The 19,065-nt window shown below is 46.0% G+C and overlaps 1 protein-coding gene and 1 long non-coding RNA gene across 2 annotated transcripts; one reads left to right on the top strand and one right to left on the bottom strand.

The window, feature by feature from the left end:
* Positions 1–234: 234 nt before the first annotated feature.
* LOC144216841 (uncharacterized) lies at positions 235–16,269 on the bottom strand. Its single transcript, XR_013330769.1, has 3 exons — positions 16,131–16,269; positions 15,317–15,452; positions 235–396 (listed from the first exon to the last, which is right to left on the bottom strand). It is a non-coding gene; the product is annotated as an uncharacterized LOC144216841 (long non-coding RNA).
* Positions 16,270–16,925: 656 nt separating this feature from the next.
* On the top strand, positions 16,926–18,846 carry CBY3 (chibby family member 3). The gene is given in 2 exon segments (XM_077746293.1): positions 16,926–16,975; positions 18,148–18,846. Coding segments are annotated over 2 exon segments (720 nt in total). The 3' UTR covers positions 18,818–18,846.
* The last annotated feature ends 219 nt before the right edge of the window (positions 18,847–19,065 follow it).

The raw sequence follows: 19,065 nt of genomic DNA, 5'->3' as shown, positions 1-19,065 counted from the left end.
CACAGCGCTGGGTAACCACCGTTCCTGCAGAGTCATCTCTCGGCGCAGCAGTCTGCGGCCGCCTCCTTACCCAACACAGAGTCCAGAATACTATAATCCAAGGTTATTTCCATTTTCAGTTTGCGATGTTTCCTTAAGTAAGATTAAACATAAGGGCACAGAGACGGCAGGATTGTGAGAAAAGGATGGTGCAATGGAAAGATTTCAGACACACCACAATTTTTGTAACCCACTTTAATATGCTGAAAAATGGAAATGGCCAATGGCTTTTCTAGACCTTTTTAGGTCCTGGTCTCTGTCTTCCATTTGGATGCCCAAAGGCTGAATCTTAGGCTCGAAAAAACTGGAATCAGTAGACGTATCACCTATCCCAAGAAGCATTATTTCCTCCTGCCACTTTTAGAGAGAAAAGAAGGGTCAGAGTTTGGTATTTGCATGAGCTTAATACCCTCCAATTCTTCAAACCCCAAATCTATGTAAGAGAATTTACTTATAATATTCTGAATGCCACCTGTTCCAAATAGTGACCTACTCCAAGTAAGGTGCTGAAAGTTAAAGAGAATGTAATGGAGCTTTGAATTCGAAGGAACTGCTTTCACCTAAGAATGAGGTGGTGCCTGGGTGGCTCCGTTGGTTGAGCATCTGACTCAGTTTTAGCTTAAGTCATGATCTCTGGGTTTGTGTGTTTGGGCCCCACATCAGACTCTTCAGCACAGAGCCTGCTTGGTATTCTCTCTCTCCCTCTCTCCCCGCTCCTGTGTGTGCTCTCAAAATAAATTTTTTTAATGTTTTATTTATTTCTAGGAGAGAGAGAGAGAGACAGCGTGAGCAGGGGAGGGTCAGAGAGAGAGGGAGTCACAGACTGAAACAGGCTCCAGGCTCCGAGCTGGCAGTCAGCACAGAGCCCGACGCGGGGCTCGAACCCACGAACCGCGAGATCATGACCTAAGCGAAAGTCGGACGTTTAACCGACTAAGCCACCCAGGCGCCCCAAAATAATAAATTTTTTAAAAAAATTTAGAGAGGTGCCTGGTTGGCCCAGTTGGATGTGCGTCTGACTTCGGCTCAGGTCATGATCTCGTGGTTCGTGGGTTCGAGTCCTGCGTCAGGCAGCACAGAGCCTGGAGCCTGTTTCGGATTCTGTGTCTCCCTCTCTCTCTGACCCTCCCCTTCTCAGGCTGTCTCTCTCAGAAATAAATAAAACATTTTTTAAAAAAATTTAGAATGGACAGGGAAAGAGAGAAGACTTGAGCTGGATCTGGTGGGATACACAAGATTTCTATAGTTGGAGAGTTGGAGGAGGCTTCTTTAGGTGAGGGAACAACGTATGCATAGGCAGGAAGATGGGTAGAGTGTGTTTAAGGACACCATGACCAAGGCCAGAGGGAGATGTTTAAGAGAGTGATGGGAACCCGGTGCCAGAGATGGATAAGGATCAGGCCTTCAAAGCCTAGCCAAAGGGGGTGCAGGGAGGGGCACCTGGGTGGCTCAGTTGGCTGGGCATCCGACTTCGGCTCAGGTTCATGGGTTTGAGCCCTGTGTTGGGCTCTGCGCTGACAGCTCAGAGCCTGGAGCCTGCTTCAGATTCTGTGTCTCCCTCTCTCTGCCCCTCCCCGGCTCATGCTCTCTCTCTCTCTCTCTGTGAAAAATGAACATTAAAAAAAAAGTGTGCAGGAAGATGGTTTAAATTTTAGATTTGAATTTTAGATTATTTTAATATGATTCCAGGGAGGTCTGAAAGACAATGAGGCCAGTTAGGAAACCACTTCTTGCTGTTGATTTAGGGCAGGATTAGGGAATGGCAGGGTGTGTAGAAACACAAGAATTAAATGTTTTGTTTTATAATATTTATTTATTTTGAGAGAGAGAGAGAGAATGAGTGGAGAGGGGCAGAGAGAGAGAGAGAGAGAGAGAGAGAATACCAAGCAGGCTCTACACTGTCATTGAGGAGCCTGATGCAGGGCTCAGGAACCGTGAGATCAGGACCTGAAAATCAAGAGTAGGACGCCTAAACCACTGAGCCACCAGGCGTCCCAAGCACTAAATGTCAATGCCGACAAACAGTCCAGTGGACTCAGGAGGCTAGGAGAAGGGAAGAATCAAAAGCTAACGCTGAAAGTCTGAGCCTGGGTGACTGGAGGTGAACTGTAAAGCCCCCCAAAAGAGGGAATTCAAACTTGGCTGAGCCGGGGGATCCTGTCTGGCCCCAAGACAGAGTGGGACAGGAGATCCTGCTGGGGACTTTTTTTTTTTTTTTTTTTGCTAAAGCATAATGTTCTTCAAAAGGACGAAGCAAAGGACAAAAGGCTGAGGAATGACATTTTTTTTCCAACTTGAAAGCAGTCTCTATTTTTAAATTTTTTTTAATGTTTTATTTCTGAGAGAGAAAGAGAGAGACAGCGTGAGCAGGGGAGGGTCAGAGAGAGAGGGAGACACAGAATCTGAAGCAGGCTCCAGGCTCTGAGCTAGCTGTCAGCACAGAGCCTGATGCGGGGCTTGAACCCATGAACTGTGAGATCGTGACCTGAGTCAAAGTCAGACACTTAACTGACTGAGCCACCCAGGTGCTCCTGAAAGCAGTCACTACCAGATTACACAAATTATCACTGTAGACACCTCAGTGCATCCCTCTACTAAGCCTGCCAATCTGGTCTTCCCTGTTGCCAACATCTGCACCTTCTACAAAGTGGGTGGTCTTTCTCTTCATTCCACTCATGAAGAAGATAATTTAAAGGGCCACAGGGAGTTGTTTACTTCTTTGAAGTGTTTTCCAACAGTATACATCACGCGAATCAGAGTTTTCATGCAGATGATGCCATATTTACCAAGAGATGGAGCAATCCAAGTGTTATCTGTCAGGGCAATTTGCTCCTTGTTCATCTTTCCAAAACCCCACTTGTGGATCTGTTCATTTTCCGACTTAAGGTTCATGTACCTCATGTGCCACTATATGGTTCCATTTTTTTAGTGTTTATTTATTTTTGAGAGAGAGAGAGAGAGCGCGCGCAAGGCAGGGACAGAGAGAGAGAGGGAGACACGGAATCTGAAACAGGCTCCAGGCTCCGAGCTGTCAGCACAGAACCAGATACGGGGCTGGAACTCATGAACCGTGAGATCATGACCTGAGCCGGTCATACACTTAACCGACTGAGCCACCCAGGTGTCCTGAAAAGGAAGCTTTTAAATAACATATGTATATTATTTTTCAAAAAAGAATCACATAAATGTGGGCACCTGGCTGGCTCAATCGGTACAGCATTTGAATCTGCATCTCCCAGTTGTGAGTTCAAGTCCCACATTGGGTATACACCTTTTTTAAAAAATCACATAAATGTCTGCTTTTGTGTTAAGTTTTTAAAAATAAAATATATGTTTATGGGGTGCCTGGGTGGCTCAGTCATTTAAGCATCCGACTCTTGATTTCGGCTCACATCATGATCTCACGGTTCCTCTAATCAAGCCCCACCAGTGGGGCTCTGTGTTGACAATGTAAAATCTGCTTAGGATTCTCTCTCTCCTTCTCCCTCTGCTCCCCACCCAGCTCACAGGTTCTCTCTCTCTCTTTCTCTCTCTCTCAAACTTAAATTAAAAACACTGAAAATAAAAATAAAAAATGTGTTTCAAATGCACCATAAACACAATTGTTGAAAATTCTGTCCTTCCTATCCAATTGCTTCTTATAACTGACTTGCCTCTCCACCTTACCTGCAAAGCTGCCCTCAATCTTGCTTATCCCCACCTTCCTTTGCTGGAAAGAGAAGGAACACCTTACATTCTCATCCTGTTCTTTCTTGCTGGTTAGGCTAATAGTGATTGGTCCTCTGTACCCACACTAATCTGGCATTGTCAAATTGAGAGGGGAGAAAAGTACATAAATGGGGTGCCTGGCTCTCTCAGTCCATAGAGCATGCCACTGTTGATCTGAAAGTCATGAGTTCAAGTCCTATGTTGGACACAGAATTTACTTTAAAAAAAAAGTACTGGGGTGCCTGGGTCGTTCAGTCGGCTAAGCCTCTGAGTCTTGATTTCTGCGCCGGTCATGATCTCATGATCTTGAGTTCAAGCCCCACATCAGACTCTGTGCTAACAGCGTGGAGCCTGCTTGGGCTCCTCTGTCTCTGCCCCTCCCCCACCCCCATCTCTGCCTCTCCCTGCTTACGCTCTCTCTTGAAAGAAATTAAAAATAAAAATTCAACTTTATTGTACAGTTTTGTGATTTTGAGAAATGTACTACTATTATAATGGATTTCCAGAACATTGCCATTACCCCAAAGTTTCCTCTGGAGCTTTTTCTTTTCCCCTGACACCAAATGTGGGATGTCCTCTCTGACACTAATTGAGATGCCTTTTTTCTGACAACACTGCAGTCAATTCAATTCAATTCTGACATCAACTACCCAGAGTTAGTGTCAGACTTCACAGGTTTAAGGGTTCAGTCCCACAAGACTGCTCCCACTTCAGATGGCAGTTACAAATAAGGTGCCCAAACTGCCACATGTCGGCCTGATTGGCTACAAATTTAGGGGTTCCCACGATCACTCCCTGCTCAGGTTCAATAATTCACTAGAACAATTCACAGAACTTAGGAAAGCATTTTTTTAAAGTTTCATTTGTTTTGTTTTTGGAATCTCTACACCCGATATGGGGCTCAAACTCATGATCTTGAGATCAAGAGTCATCTGCTCTTCTGATTCAGCCAGCCAGTGTCCCCAGTACTACTACTGGTTTAGTAAAAAGGATTCAACTCAGGCACGGCCAAATGGAGGAAATACAGGGGACAAGGTATGGGGAGATAGGGTATGTGTGAAGAGTTTCCACGCTCTCTCTAGGGGAATCTCCCTCTAAGCATGCCACACCCCTGCCCTTGGATGTGCTAATCTAGCCACAGGCTCTCTGAACACCATTACTTAGGGTTTTCTATGGAGGTTCCATTACACAGGCACGGTTGATGAGATCATTGGCCATGGTCTCTGATCTCCAGTCTTCCTTCCCTCCCTAGAGGTCCAGGGTGGAATTAAAAATTCCAACCCCTGGGAGCCCTGGGTGGCTCAGTCGGTTAAGCATCTGACTCTTGATTTTGGCCCGGTCATGATCTCACAGTTCCTGGGATCAAGCTCCACATCAGGCTGTGTGCTGATGGTGCAGGGCCTGCTTGGGATAATGTCTCCCTCTCTCTCTGTTCCTCCTCCACTTGTACAACGTGAGCTCAAAATAAATAAACTTGAAAAAAAGAAAAAGAAATTAAGTAGAATATTCCAACCCTCTGATCTCTTGGTTTGGTTGCTCTAGCAACCAACCTCCAACCTGAACCTGTCTCAGGGCCCACCAATAATAACCTTATTAGCATAACCTCAAGATGAGGTTGAAAGGCGATTATTATGAATAACAAAAGACACTCCTATCACTCAGGAAACTTCAAGGGTTTTAGGAGCTCTACACCAGGAATCTAGAACAAGCACTAATTTTTATTATACCACCTTTCCCTCATACCTATTCCCAGTCCACCCTACCACCAGCCTCAGGCAAAGGCTGATTTGATTTCAGTTACTATAGATGTGTCTTTTCTAGAGCTTCATATAAATAGAATCAAAAGGTATATAGTGTTTTTCATCCCGTTTCTTTTACTCAACAGATTGTTTTGAGATCCTTGTCTATACGGTAACATTTATCACTACTTTGTTCTTTTTGCTTGCTGAGTAGTATTCCATTGTATAAGCATGCCACAGTTCGTTTATCCACTCACCAAGTGACAGATAACTCGGCTGTTCCCAGTTTGGGGCTAGATGGTCTAAACTGCTATGGACTCTTTGTACAGATGTATGTTTTAATGTTCTCTTACTAACCTAACATCTTCTTTTTTTCTTGGTTTATTACCACAATTGGTAGCTTTATCTTCCTGTTGTCTCCTGAGAAAGACTGTAGGGTAAGGTTTTGTTGAAATCTTGCACATCTAAAAATGTCTTATGGGGGAACCTGGGTGGCTTAGTCAGTGGAGTGTCTGACTTCGGCTCAGGTCATAATCTCCCAGTTGCTGGATTTGAGCCCTCCACTGTCAGTGAGGGCCCCTTTGGATCCTCTGTCCCCCTCTCTCTGCCCCTCCTTCGCTCAGGTGCACTTACACACACTGTCTCTCAAAAATAAACAAACATTAAAAACAAGTCATATGGGGCGCCTTGGCGGCCCAGTCAGTTAAGTGTCTGACTTCGGCTCAGGTCGTGATCTCACGACTGGTGAGTTCGAACCCCACATTGGGCTCTGTGTTCATAGCATAGAGCCTGGAACCTGCTTTGGATCCTGTGTCTCCCTCTCTCTCTGCCCCTCCCCCATTTGTGCTCGGTCTCTCTCTCTCTCTCAAAAATAAACATTAAAAAAATTTTTTGAAAGCTATACAAAAAATAATGAAGAAAGTAAAAATGTCTTTATTCTACCCTTACATCATTTCTTAAAACTTGATTGAAGTGTAATTCACACACCATTAAGATTACCCAATGTAAGAAAATGATTTTTAGTGAATTTATAGAATTGTAAAACCATTACCATAATCCTATTTTAGGATATCTCAGCCACCAAACTGCCTTTGTGCCTGTTTGCAGTCAATACCCAGCCAACTCCAGGCAGCCTCTAAACTGTTTTCTCCCTCTCTTGATTTCCCTTTTCAAGATATTTCATATAAATGGAATCACACAACATGTAGTTTTTTGCATCTGACGTCTTTCGCGTAGCATAATGCTTTTGCAGTTCATTCACGTAGTAGTGCATATCAGGGATTTATTCCTTTTCATTGCTGAATCATATTCCATTGTGTGGATATACCATCTTTCGTCTCTCCGTTGAACAGTTTGTGGACATTTAGATTTCTTCCCGGTTTGGGCTATAATGCGTAATGCCGCCACAAATGTTTCTATATAAGTTTTTATACAGACACTTCTATTTCTCTTGGGTACTACGTAGAACTGCCAGCATATGTGGTAAATTTATGCTGAACTTTTGAGGAAATTGCCAAATTGCTTTCCGAAGTAGCTGTTCTTTTCCACAGCCCCACGTAGGAGGGCTTCCGTTCTTCACATCACTGCCATCACTTGCTATTGTCTGTCTTATTATTATAGCCGTTTTCGTGGGTGTGTGGTAGTGTCTTGCCGTGGATTGTTCCAAATCCAGTGAGCCCCCTCTGGAAGTGAAGCTGCTGCACGGTACAGCCTGACCAGTCGTGGGCTGCTGCCGAGCTGACCACGCTGGGGGAATATGAGCAGCCCCCGTTCAGTGGCTTTTCATGGATCAATGCTTCTCAATTTCTCATTTGCTTTTGGTCGGTTTCCAGAATCCTAAGTGGTTTTTTAGATTTCTTTTCTTTCTCCAGTGTTATCACTGTTTGATGGGGGTGAGAATTTGCAGATCTCCTTGCTTCGCCGGAATGCTACCCTCATAGACTTTTAGTTGAATATGTGTTCCTCTGTATGCCTTCTCCAGACACTTGTTTATTTCTGTTTGCCTGCGTTGGTCTCTATGTTGTACGGTGCAAGGGACATTTGCCCTGTCAGCACATTGGAATCACTTGGGAAGCTTTTCAAATCCCAGTGCCCAAGCTGCACCCCCAGAACACTACATCAGAATCATTAGGGTGAGGGCATAGCCATTTGAGATTCAAAATAGTTATAAGCCATTGAAAAATGAAAACATCAACAAATTTTTAAAAACAAAATATAGAAATTAATCAAGTCTAAAGAAAAAAACCAAGAGGTGCCTGACTGGCTCAGTTGGGAGAGCATGTGACTCTTGATCTCAGGATCATGAGTTCAAGCCCCAGGTTGGGTGTAGAGGTCACTTAAAAAGAGACTCTTGGGGCACCTGGATGGCTCAGTCAGTTAAGTGTCCAGCTTTGGCTCAGGTCAGGATCTCGAGGTTCCTGAGTTCGAGCCTTGCATCGGCTCTCTGCTGTCAGCATAGAGCCCACTTCAGAGCCTCTATCTCCTCCTCTCTGCCCCTCCCCTGCTCTGGCATGCAAGCTCTCTCTGTTTCTCAAAAATAAACATTAAAAAATAAATAAGTAGGGGTGCTTGGGTAGCTCAGTAGGGTAAGCATCTGACTCCTGATTTCAGTTCAGGTCATTATCTCTCGGTTGGTGAGTCTGAGCCCTTGCATTAGGCTCTATGCTGGCATTACAGAGCCTGCTTGGGATTCTCTCTTCCTCTCTCTCCCCCTCTCCTGCTCATGCTCTCTTTTTCTCTTTCAAAATAAATAAACTTAAAAAAATTAAAGCTTTTTAAAAATTAAATACATAAATAAACTTTAGGGGGCAGGGTGTGGGGAAAGCACAAGCAGAGGAGTGGCAGAGAGAGGGAGACAGATGATCTGAAGGCAGCTCCACACTGACAGACTGATAGCAGTAAGTCTGACGTGGGGCTCAAACCCATGAACTGCAAGATCATGACCTGACCCTCAACCAATTCAGCCACCCAGGTGTTCCAATAAATAAACTTTTAAAACAAAACAAAACAAAAAAAACCCTACACTCTCCTGTTTCCCCTTTACTCACACCACTATCATGCTCACAACACTTCTGACACCAGAAGTGTGGGAGTTTTCCCCACACCACGCAATTCTATGACACCCGCTGGGTGTCCTACAATTTCACTCAATTCTGACACCATCTACCTGGAGATCGCTACTGTTGGATTCCACTGATTAAGAGCTCAGTCCATGAGACTGACTACACTTCAGAGGCCAATCCCAAGGAGGAGATCAGGTCCTCAGGTTACCCACAATGCCTGTCTAATTTGGCTCCAGATCAGAGATTCTCATGATCCCCTCCCCTTGGATTTGGTTATTTGCTAGAAGAGCTCCCAGAACTCGGGGAAACACTTATCTATGTTTACCAGCTTAGTAAAGGATATGGTGAAGGATACAGATGAACAACCAGATGAAAGGATACATCATACATCAGGTGAGGTCTAGGAGGGTCCCGAGCAAAGGCACTTCCATTCTATGCCACTGGGGGTGTGTCATCCTTCCAGCACATGGATGAGTTCACCAGCCTGGAAGGTCTCTGAACCCCACATTTTGGGGATTTTTATAAGGGCTTCCTCACGTAGGCATGATCCATCATTAACTCCATTTCCTGCCCCTCTTCCCTTTCTGGAGAATGGGGGATGTGGCTGAAAATTCCAAGCTTCTAATCATGGCATGGTCTTTCTGGTGACCAGCTTCCACGCAGAAGCCCACCAAGAGTCACCTCAATAGAACAAAAAAACCCTGCTATTACCAGGAAACACCAAGGGATTTAGAAACTCTGTATCGGGGCGCCTTGGTGGCTTAGTCGGTTAAACGTCCGACTTTCGCTTAGGTCATGATCTCGCGGTTCGTGGGTTCGAGCCCCGCGTCGGGCTCTGTGCTGACTGCCAGCTCGGAGCCTGGAGCCTGTTTCGGAGTCTGTGTCTCCCTCTCTCTCTCTGACCCTCCCCTGCTCACGCTGTCTCTCTCTCTCCTAGAAATAAATAAAAAAATATTAAAAAAAAAAAAAGAAACTCTGTATCAAAAAATAAGGGTCAGGGTACCTCCACAGCTCTGTGGGTTAAGCATCCAGCTCTTGATTTCAGCTTAGGTCATAATCCCGTGATCCTGGGATGGAGCCCCCATAGCAGGCTCCACACTGAGCAGGGTGATGGCTTAAGATTCTCTCTCTCTAGGGGAGCCTGGGTGGCTCAGTCGGTTAAGCATCCGGCTTTGGCTCAGGTTATGATCTTACAGTTGGAGAGTTCAAGCCCCACATCAGGCTCTGTGCTGACAGCTCAGAACCTGGAGCCTGCTTCAGATTCTGTGTCTCCCTCTCTCTCTCTGACCCTCCCCCACTCGCACTCTGTCTCTCTCTCAAAAATAAATAACTGTTAAAAATTAAAAAAAAAAATTCTCTCTCTAGGGGCGACTAGGTGTCTTGGTTGGTTAAACATCTGACTTTGACTCAGGTCATGATCTCACAGCTCCTAAGTTCAAGCCTTGCATTGGGCTCTGTGCTAACAGCTCAGAGCCTGGAGCCTGCTTCAGATTCTTTGTGTCCCTCTTTTTCTGCCTCTCCCCCAATCATGCTCTGTGTCTCTCTCTCAAAAATGAATAAACGTTAAAAAATTAAAAAAAAAATTCTCTCTCTGCCCCCCTCTGCCCCACTTGCATGCATGCATGTACACATACTCTCTCTCAAATAAAAAATGTTTGGGGTGCCTGGGTGGCTTAGTCGGTTGAGCGTCCGACTTTCGCTTGGGTCATGATCTCATGGATTGTGGGTTCGAGCCCTGCGTCGGGCTCTGTGCTGACTGCCAGTTCAGAGCCTGGAGCCTGTTTCAGTCTGTGACTCCCTCTCTCTCTGACCCTCCCTTGCTCACGCTGTCTCTCTCTCTCTCCTAAAAATAAAAAACATTTAAAAAATGTTTAATTAAATAAATTAATTAATTAAATCAATGTTTTAAATAAGGGTCAAAGACCAAATATTAGAGCAAAGCGTACTTCATGGTACTTTTACCATTTAGGAAATTAGAAAGGTTTTTTTTTTAATGTTTATTTATTTGAGAGAGAGAGAGAGAGAGAGAGAGAATGTGAGGGGGGGGCAGAGAGAGGAGAGAGAGAATCCCAAGTAGGCTCTGCAGCTGTCAGTGAGGAACCTGTGAGATCGTGACCTGAGTTGAAGTTGAGTCAGACGCTTAACCCACTGAGCCACCCAAGTGCACCTAGAAGGGTTTTAGAAGTCCTGGGTTGGGACGCCTGGGTGGCTCACTCGGTTGAGTGTCCAACTTCGGCTCAGGTCATGATCTCGGGCTTCCTGAGTTCGAGCCCCACGTTGGGTTCTATGCTGACAGCTCAGAGCCTGGAACCTGCTTCGGATTCTGTGTCTCTCTCTCTCTGCCCCTTCCCTGCTCGCCCTTTGTCTGCCTGTCTCCTCAAAACAAAAACAATGACCATGTGTGAAACTAATTTTAAGGCACAATGGCTTCAGAGCAGCATGGGAAAGGGAGCCACCTCTAGACCACTACCATGGCTCGCCCTGTGTGCTACACCCCACCCCACTGCGGTCACCACCAAGTCCAAGAGGACAAGTGAAGGAGAAACTAAAGAAGAAAAAGCCTGGGGCACCTGGGTGGCTCAGTCGGTTAAGCATCCAACTTCAGGTCATGATCTCATGGTTTGTGGGTTTGAGGCCTGCATTGGGTTCTGTGCTGTCGGCACAGAGCCTGCTTTGGATCCTCTGTCCTCCCCTCTGTCTGCCCCTCCCCTGATCATTCTCTCTCAAAAATAAACAAAACAAAACAAAACAAAAGACAAAAAAGCCCAAGGGAAGGATAAGCCACAGAAGAGATGGGCATCCTTTCCTGCATAATTTGCTCTTCCTAAAAAGGCACCTTGCAGAAAAGGGAGCGAATAACCAAATCTACAAAAAAAAATGGAGGTGCCAAATGAAGCTTGTGCATGCTTGTGAAGCTTGTTCATCCATAACTGTGCTCATGTGTTCTGTACTATCAGAATGACTTTTATCAAGTTTTATAGAGACATAGAATTCTTTTTTTATACGCTATGTTAGCACAGAGAATGCCTCATTGTTTTGGGGAAGGGCAAATGTCACTAACAGAGTATCTCAGGAACCAAGTGAAATAGCCACGGGGAAGAAAACAAGAGTTTGTGTCCTTGGTTTGGGGAGTATTTCTCTTGGTTGCTGAGAGAAGGGATTGACTGACATTCACAGCCACTGTGACATTTGCCTGTGGTGTAAGGAAGTGAAAATTCATTTTTTAGGTCCTCTTCTCCATTCCTTTGTGCCCTTAGAATGAACTTTATGTCCTTAAACTCAGATGTGTTGGTACCTAGCACTCTTTTCCTTGGGGGCTCCAGATCTGGTCTTTTCTGGGATGACATTGACACTGAGTTCCCTAAAAGAGCCAGGAAGCAATGTGTTTTGATTGTGGACCTTAAATTCTGTACTTTTCATGACATTTCCTCAAGATCAAGGTCTGCCTGTGAAAGAAATTAACATGTTAATTGCTCATTTCCCTAAACTTTTCCCATTTAAATAATCATGAAAAAATTTCCTTGGGTCTTAGGGTGCCTGGTTGCCTCAGTTGGTTGAGCATCTGACTCTTGACTTCAGCTCAGGTCATGATTGTATGGTTCCTGAGATGAAGCTCTGAGTCAGGCTATGTGCTGACAGCAGGGAGCCTACCCGGGATTTTCTCTCCCTCTCTCTCTCTGCCCCTCCCCCCGCCTCTCTCTGTCCTTCTGCACACCCATGTGTGCATACACTCTCTCTCAAAATAAATAAACATTAAAAGTAATAATAAAAACAAAAAGTATTAAAGTCTGTTTTAGGGAAAAAGCAACATTACTTAAACCTTTTCCACTTTCAGAAAAATCTACATGTTTCCGAATATGGACTCAATTTTAAGTTCTACCTTAGTGTGATATTTGTATCAGAAGTGAGACAGTTAATGAATATGTTATTGAGCCACAGGGGAACAAAACCTCCTGATCTTAATGTATATCAACAGCTATCAAACATGTTCATATTAGGGGCGCCTGGGTCGCTCAGGTCACTCTTGAACTGTGAGATCAAGTTCTGAGCCAGGCTCTGCGATAACAGCCTGATAGGGAGGGATTCTTGGGATCCTCTGTGGGTGTTCTCTCTCTCCCTCTCTCTTTGTCCCTCCACTGCTCTCGATCGCTCTCTCTCTCAAAATAAATAAATAAACTTAAAGAGAAGATTTCCCTGAGCTTTATAGCTTTCTCTTTTTTGTAAGGAAATAAGGGAAACTGAAAGTTCCTGTATATTGTGGCCACCCATGACCTGAAATGTTGAGATTGTTAATAAAAATTAGCCTTAGTAACACAGATACAATTTGGAGAGAGAGACAGTGAGAATGAATCACTGGCTTGATTAAAATATTCCTGGGCTCTGATTCCACGTCCATCAGACAACCTTCTGAGGGCTGATTTGAGCTCTCAAGTGTCCTCGTGATAGGAAGAGAGAGCTTTGAACAGTGAGCATGAGGGTTTATTTGTGGAAACTGACATTCTAATTCTAAAATTAGGATGGAAATTCAATTATATAGAATTCCAAAAGACCTAGAAAACCAAAGTGATCTTTAAAGAACATTGTTGGAAGATATATACTACCCGATATGAAGAGTTACAATAATTAAGCTATGATAATTAAGAAAATATGGGTATTGGTGCAAGAATAGATAGAGATCAATGGAAGAGAACAGAGAGCCCAGAAACAGACATTTGGGCATAGTCACATGATGAACAAGCAGGAAGCACTGCAACGAGGGAGGAAAGACTAGCCTTTTCTATCGTTGGTGCTAGGTCAAATTGACATCTATATGGGAAAAAAAATCAATTCTCACCTCACACTATAAACAAAACTTAACTAAAAATGTAGCACAAACCTAAATGTAAAGCCCAAACCATAAAACCTCCAGAAGAAAAGAGAGGAGAAAATCTTAGTGACCTTAAGTTTGGCAAAGAATTTTTTTTGGCAAAGAATTTTTAAATAGGACACAAAAAGAATGAACTACAAGAGAGGAAACTGATAAGACGTACTTTATAAAAATTAAAAACTTTCATTTTGAGGGGCACCTGGATGGCTTAGTTGGTTAAGCGTCTGGCTTCGGTGCAGGTCATGATCTCATGGTTCATGAGTTTGAGCCCCGATTCGGGCTCTGTGCTGACAGCTCAGGGCCTGGAGCCTGCTTTGGATTCTGTGTCTCCCTCTCCCTCTGCCCCTCCCCTGCTCATGCTCTGTTTCTCTCTGTCTGTCAAAAACAAATACACGTTAAAAACAAAAAACAAAAAACCTTTCACTTTGAAAGGCAAAGCCATAGAACGGGAGAAAATATTTGCAAAACATATCCACCAAAGCACTCTTATCTAGCATTACAGAACTTCTTATACTCAATAAGACAATCCAGTAAAGAGAAAGAAAAAGAAAGAAAGAAAAGAAAAAAATGGCAGAAAACCTTAATTTACCAAAGAGGGAAATAAATAAGCACATGAAAACACACTAGCCACACTAGCCACACTAGCCACTAGCTAGTCAACATCACTAGCCACTAGGGAAATGAAATTATTATTAAAAAAAAAATTTTAACGTTTTATTTATTTTTGAGAGAGAGATAGAGACAGCATCAGCAGGGGAGGGTCAGAGAGAGAGGGAGTCACAAACTCTGAAGACAGGCTCCAGGCTCTGAGCTGTTGTCACCACAGAGCCTGACGCAGGGCTCGAACCCATGAACTGTGAGATCGTGACCTGAGCTGAAGTAGGACGCTAAACCGTTTGAGCCACCCAGGTGCCCCTAGGGAAATGAAATTAAAACCACAATTTAGACATACCCAGTGAAATGACAAAAATAGGAAAGGGTTATCATACAAAGTGTTGGCAAGTATGTGAAAGAAGAGAAACTCCTTGACTGCTGTTGGGAGTGTGATACGACCATTCCGGAAAACGTCTGGTGGCCTCATAAAGAGGCAAGCATACACCTATCATACAAGCCAGCCATTTCACTCCTAGGTATTCACTCAAGGGAAATGAAAGCATCTGGCCACACAAAGACTTGTATACAAACATTCAGAGTAGCTTTGCTTGTAAAAGCCCCCAAACTGGAAACCACCCAAATATCCATCAACAAGGAGATGGGGAAATAAACTGTAGCATTTCCATACAATGGGATACTACTCTTCAGTACAAAGAAATTTTTTTATAAATGCAAACATGGATGAATGTCAAAATAATTATGCTGTGAGTAGTGTAAATAAAAAGTGCATACAAAATATTTCTATATAAAATTCTAGAAAATTCTAAAAACTACAGTGATGAGAGCAGAGAAAACTTCTTAAGATAATGGATACCTTCCTTATCTTGCTTTTGGTGATGATTTCATATATCAAATTATAAAAATTTATTAAATTGTACATTATAAATATGTCATTTATGGAGTGCTCAGTTGGCTCAGTAGGTAGAGCATGCGACTCTGGATCTCAAGGTTGTGAGTTCAAGCCTCACGTCAGGTGTAAAGCTTCTTAAAAAAAAAAAAAAATAGGGCGCCTGGGTGGCTCAGTCAGTTAAGTGTCCAACTTCGGCGCAGGTCATAATCTCATGGTTAGTCGGTTCAAGCCCTGCGTAGGAATCTGTGCTGACAGCTCAGAGCCTGAAGCCTGCTTTGGATTCTGTGTGTCTCCCTCTCTGTCTGCCCCTCGCCCCCTCCTGCTTGTGCTCTCTCTCTCTCAAAAATAAACACTGAAAAAATTAAAATAAATAAATATCACTTATTGTCAATTATACCTTAATAAGACTGTTCAAGAAAAAACTTTCCCAGGAGGTGATGCTACCTGCTTGCTCCCCTTTAGGCTGTGAGCTTTCCTGGAGTTGGGTCTGACTCCTTAGAGAGCCATGCAGGAGGCTGATTTCACGGGGAGGCCTGTGGAAGAAGCCCTGGAGGTCAGGAATGCCAAGCTAGGTGATGGCAGTCAACTTGGGTGTGCTTGGATGGTAATTACTTTCCATTTTCTAAATACAAGGTGCTTGTCCTTCAAACAGGCCCAGCTATTTCTGCCTCCAGCCCCCAATCTTCATGTAGCTGGGGTGTCCTCATCATTCAGGTCTTAGCATGGATGCCAGGTACCTTCACTGAACACCATGTCTGACAGTCATTTTCTGTATTTCTCTATTTTTTCCCCATTGTATGCACCACAATCAAATTCTTTCTCTCTTTCTTTCTTTCTTTTTGGGTGAGCACAAGTCGGGGAGGGGCAGAGAGAGGGGGACAGAGGGTCCCAAGTGGGCTCTGCGCTGACAGGCTGAGAGCAGCGGGCCCGATGTGGCTTACAGTCATGACCTGAGCCAAAGTCAAGACACTCAACCAACTGAGTCACCCAGCTGCCCCTCATGATCAAAGGCTTATTCCTTTAGTTATCTTTTTTTTTTTTTAACATTTAAGTAATCTCTACCCAGAACGTGGGGTTCAAACTCATGACCCCAAGACCAAGAGTCACATCCTCTACCAACTGAGCCAGCCCCTCTTTTCATTTTTATTATTTATCCTCTTCCTCTCTGCTGTTGGGGCCCCACAGATCCCTTTTCCTGGTGATCCACCCACCTTATACGTGCCTTGAGTGCTGGCTGACAACTCACAGCTGCTTTGGTCAATACATGATGGGAAATGAAGGGTAGGGGAGAAGGGAGAGGGTATTAAAAACTGGATTTCTTCTCTCTGACCCTCCCCTGCTCACGCTGTCTCTCTCTCTCTCTCCTAGAAATAAATAAAAATATTTAAAAAAAATATGTTTAAAAAAAAAAACTGGCTTTCTTGTGGTAAGGAGACCTAACTCTGGTGCAATTTATGCAGTTACCTGTGGGATGGGGCTGAAGCTAGTTTCCACTTGAGGCCACTCTCCTGCTTACTTTAGTTGGTTTCCCTGCCCTGTCCTGTCCCCCCGCCTTCTTCTGGTAGCACTTCCTCAGTAAATTACCAAACAAGAATTCTCATCTCAGTCTCTGCTTCCGGGAACCTCATCCATGACACCCAGGTAATCTTCACTACGGACTGTCTTGTTTTTGTTTCGTTGTTTGTTTGTTTTAGGGACTATCTTGTTCAATCAGTCCTTTACATCAAATTCCTATCTCTGGCTCTGCCTATAACCCCACCACCACCACCACCACCACCACCACCACCATCACCACACACACACACCTGTTATAGCTTGATAAGGGAGTATCTTCTTCACTTCTGTACAACCATGCCTGGAGCACAGCAGACAATAATTGGGCTGAATACAGTGAGAGCCCAGGGTCTGTTTTACAGCTAGACTGTGAGCACCCCTTCTGTCCTGGACTGGCCAGGCCTGGAGGCATTGTGAGTCATAGCTGGTGGACAGCAGCTGAGCGTGCAGCGATGGGGCCAGGCCTGGGACAGCAGCTCGGCACCTCCAACACATCCTCCAGGTGAGGCAGACATGCAGCGAGCATTACTGGGAAAGGGCCCTCTGGGAAGATGTGGCCTTAAGGGTGGGCCTAGCTGCACCTCTCAGGCCCTCTTTAGGCTTCCAGAGAGAGAGATGATGCCCTGGGCCAGATCTAGGGGATAGTACCACCCCTTCAGCCCAGCTATGTGCAAGAGGAGTGTGTGTTGGATTGATGAAGGCATGATAGAAAGTTCTCTCTCTTTTCACCCTCCATGGGGAGAAGAGGAATTTAAAAGAGAACATATAGCTCTCTTTCCCATACAACAGAGTCAGCACTTACAGGCATTGGGGGAGACAGAGAATGAGACGTGTCTGTTATCTGGACTTCAGCTTCCTCGAGGATGTAGTCCGCTTGGGGAAAAGGCATGTGGAGTCTGCATAACCTCTATTACCTTGAATCCCAAGCATAGGTCCTAGCCCATGGCAGAGACCCCCAAGATGTCACTGAGCATGCTGTACTACTGTCATCTACATACACCTCGGGGTTCCTAGCTGGACCTTAGCCTGAGCCTGCCTAGAACAGACCTGGCCCGGCCCAGAGCAGGTTGTAAAATAACTGAATGTGGCAGTAATGCATTGGTTATTTTAGACATCCTACCAAGTACTTTTCTGAATCCAGATCTAGCCCTGGCTTTGTCATCCAGCAGTGCCCTCTTATGCACACAGAGAGTTTATGCCCTGGCCCCCTTTCCAGCTTCCTCATGTATTCCCAGACCAATCCCCACACCAGCCCTACTCTAAACTCTTCCTCACATGGGGAACATGTGAACTGTGGCCTGGCTCTTCACTCTGCCTAGAGGCTCTCCCTTGTCCACCCTCAACCCATGTGGCAAAGTCCTGCTCCACTTTTAAAGTACCTGTCTCTATTGTTCCCTTCTTCTGGGACAGCCATCCCTTCCAGCAGCCGGCCCTACCTCAGAGAGCAAGGGATATGGCCCTCCAGCTGCATATATGACTCGTGGGCCTGACACAGAGTGGTCTTTGGGGAAGGTGGTTTCAGGACGATTACTGGCAGCGCCAGTGTGCAGGGATGGGCTCCTCGGCGACCAGCACCTTAATGCCAGCCTCCGAGTTAATCCCTGTCCACCGATCCTCGCGGTTGAACTGGACAGCCTGTCCAAGCATGCTGCTCACCCGCACTCTTGCTCCCAGCAGTGCCCCAGGCTCGCCTTCATCACTCTGGACACCAGGCCTCCAGAGGCAAGGGCGCAGCCCCGGTCGCCCACGTCCTCGAGGCCCGGCACCAGGCACCTGAGCTCCCCACAAGGCTCACTCGGCCTTCGCCNTGAGCTGGGGCCCCGCCAGCCGCCTGTGGGAGCAGCTGCGGCAGTTCTGGGCCGACCACTTCTCGCGGCGCTTCTCCCCGCGGCGCCCGCCGCTGCGTCGCATCTCCTCCATGTCCACCTTCTACCTGCTGGACCACCGGACGCGCCAGGCCGAGCTGGGCCTCAGCTACGGCGCGCCGCGCACGCGCCTCACCGACGAGGCCTTCGTGTTCCGCGGCGGCCGGTGGGCCATCGAGGGGCAGCTGGGGCGGTCGCGGCCGCCGCTGCCCTCGCCGGGCAACTCGGGCTGGAAGACGCAGGTGCAGGGGGTCAACAGCCAGTTGCTGCTGGAGGAGAACAACTACCTGAAGCTGCAGCAGGAACTGCTCATGGACATGCTGACTGAGACCACGGCACGCATGCACCTGCTGGAGAATAAGCTCGACTCGCAGGCCAGCCCGCCGCCTGGGGCGCGCTCCTGGCAGCGGAAGATGCGCAAACGCGAAGGCGCGAACGCGGTGCTCGTGATCCAGCCGCGCGCTCTGGAGTCGCGGTGACGCAATAAAGCCCGTGCGGCGCACGCGCACTTCATGCCTCGCTGCCCGCCGGCGTGTTTTAGCCCGCCGCCAAGTGGGCCAGGCTGCGGCTCGCGACCCGCGGGTNGGAGGACGAAGTCGGGGAGGCAGTGAAACGGGACCTCAGCGATATAGGATGTAGTGAGGCGGGCAGGCAGACATGGTCGGGGACCTAGCTCTTGGCTCCCTTGGCTTAGAGGGGCAGCGCGGGCCAGAGGGTTTCAGCCTGA

Source organism: Crocuta crocuta, unplaced genomic scaffold (genome assembly GCF_008692635.1).
Source record: "Crocuta crocuta isolate KB4526 unplaced genomic scaffold, BGI_CrCroc_1.0 scaffold218, whole genome shotgun sequence".
Classification (NCBI taxonomy): domain Eukaryota; kingdom Metazoa; phylum Chordata; class Mammalia; order Carnivora; family Hyaenidae; genus Crocuta; species Crocuta crocuta.
The sequence above is the reverse complement of the archived record's forward strand: the minus strand, read 5'-3'. Positions and strand labels throughout refer to the sequence as shown.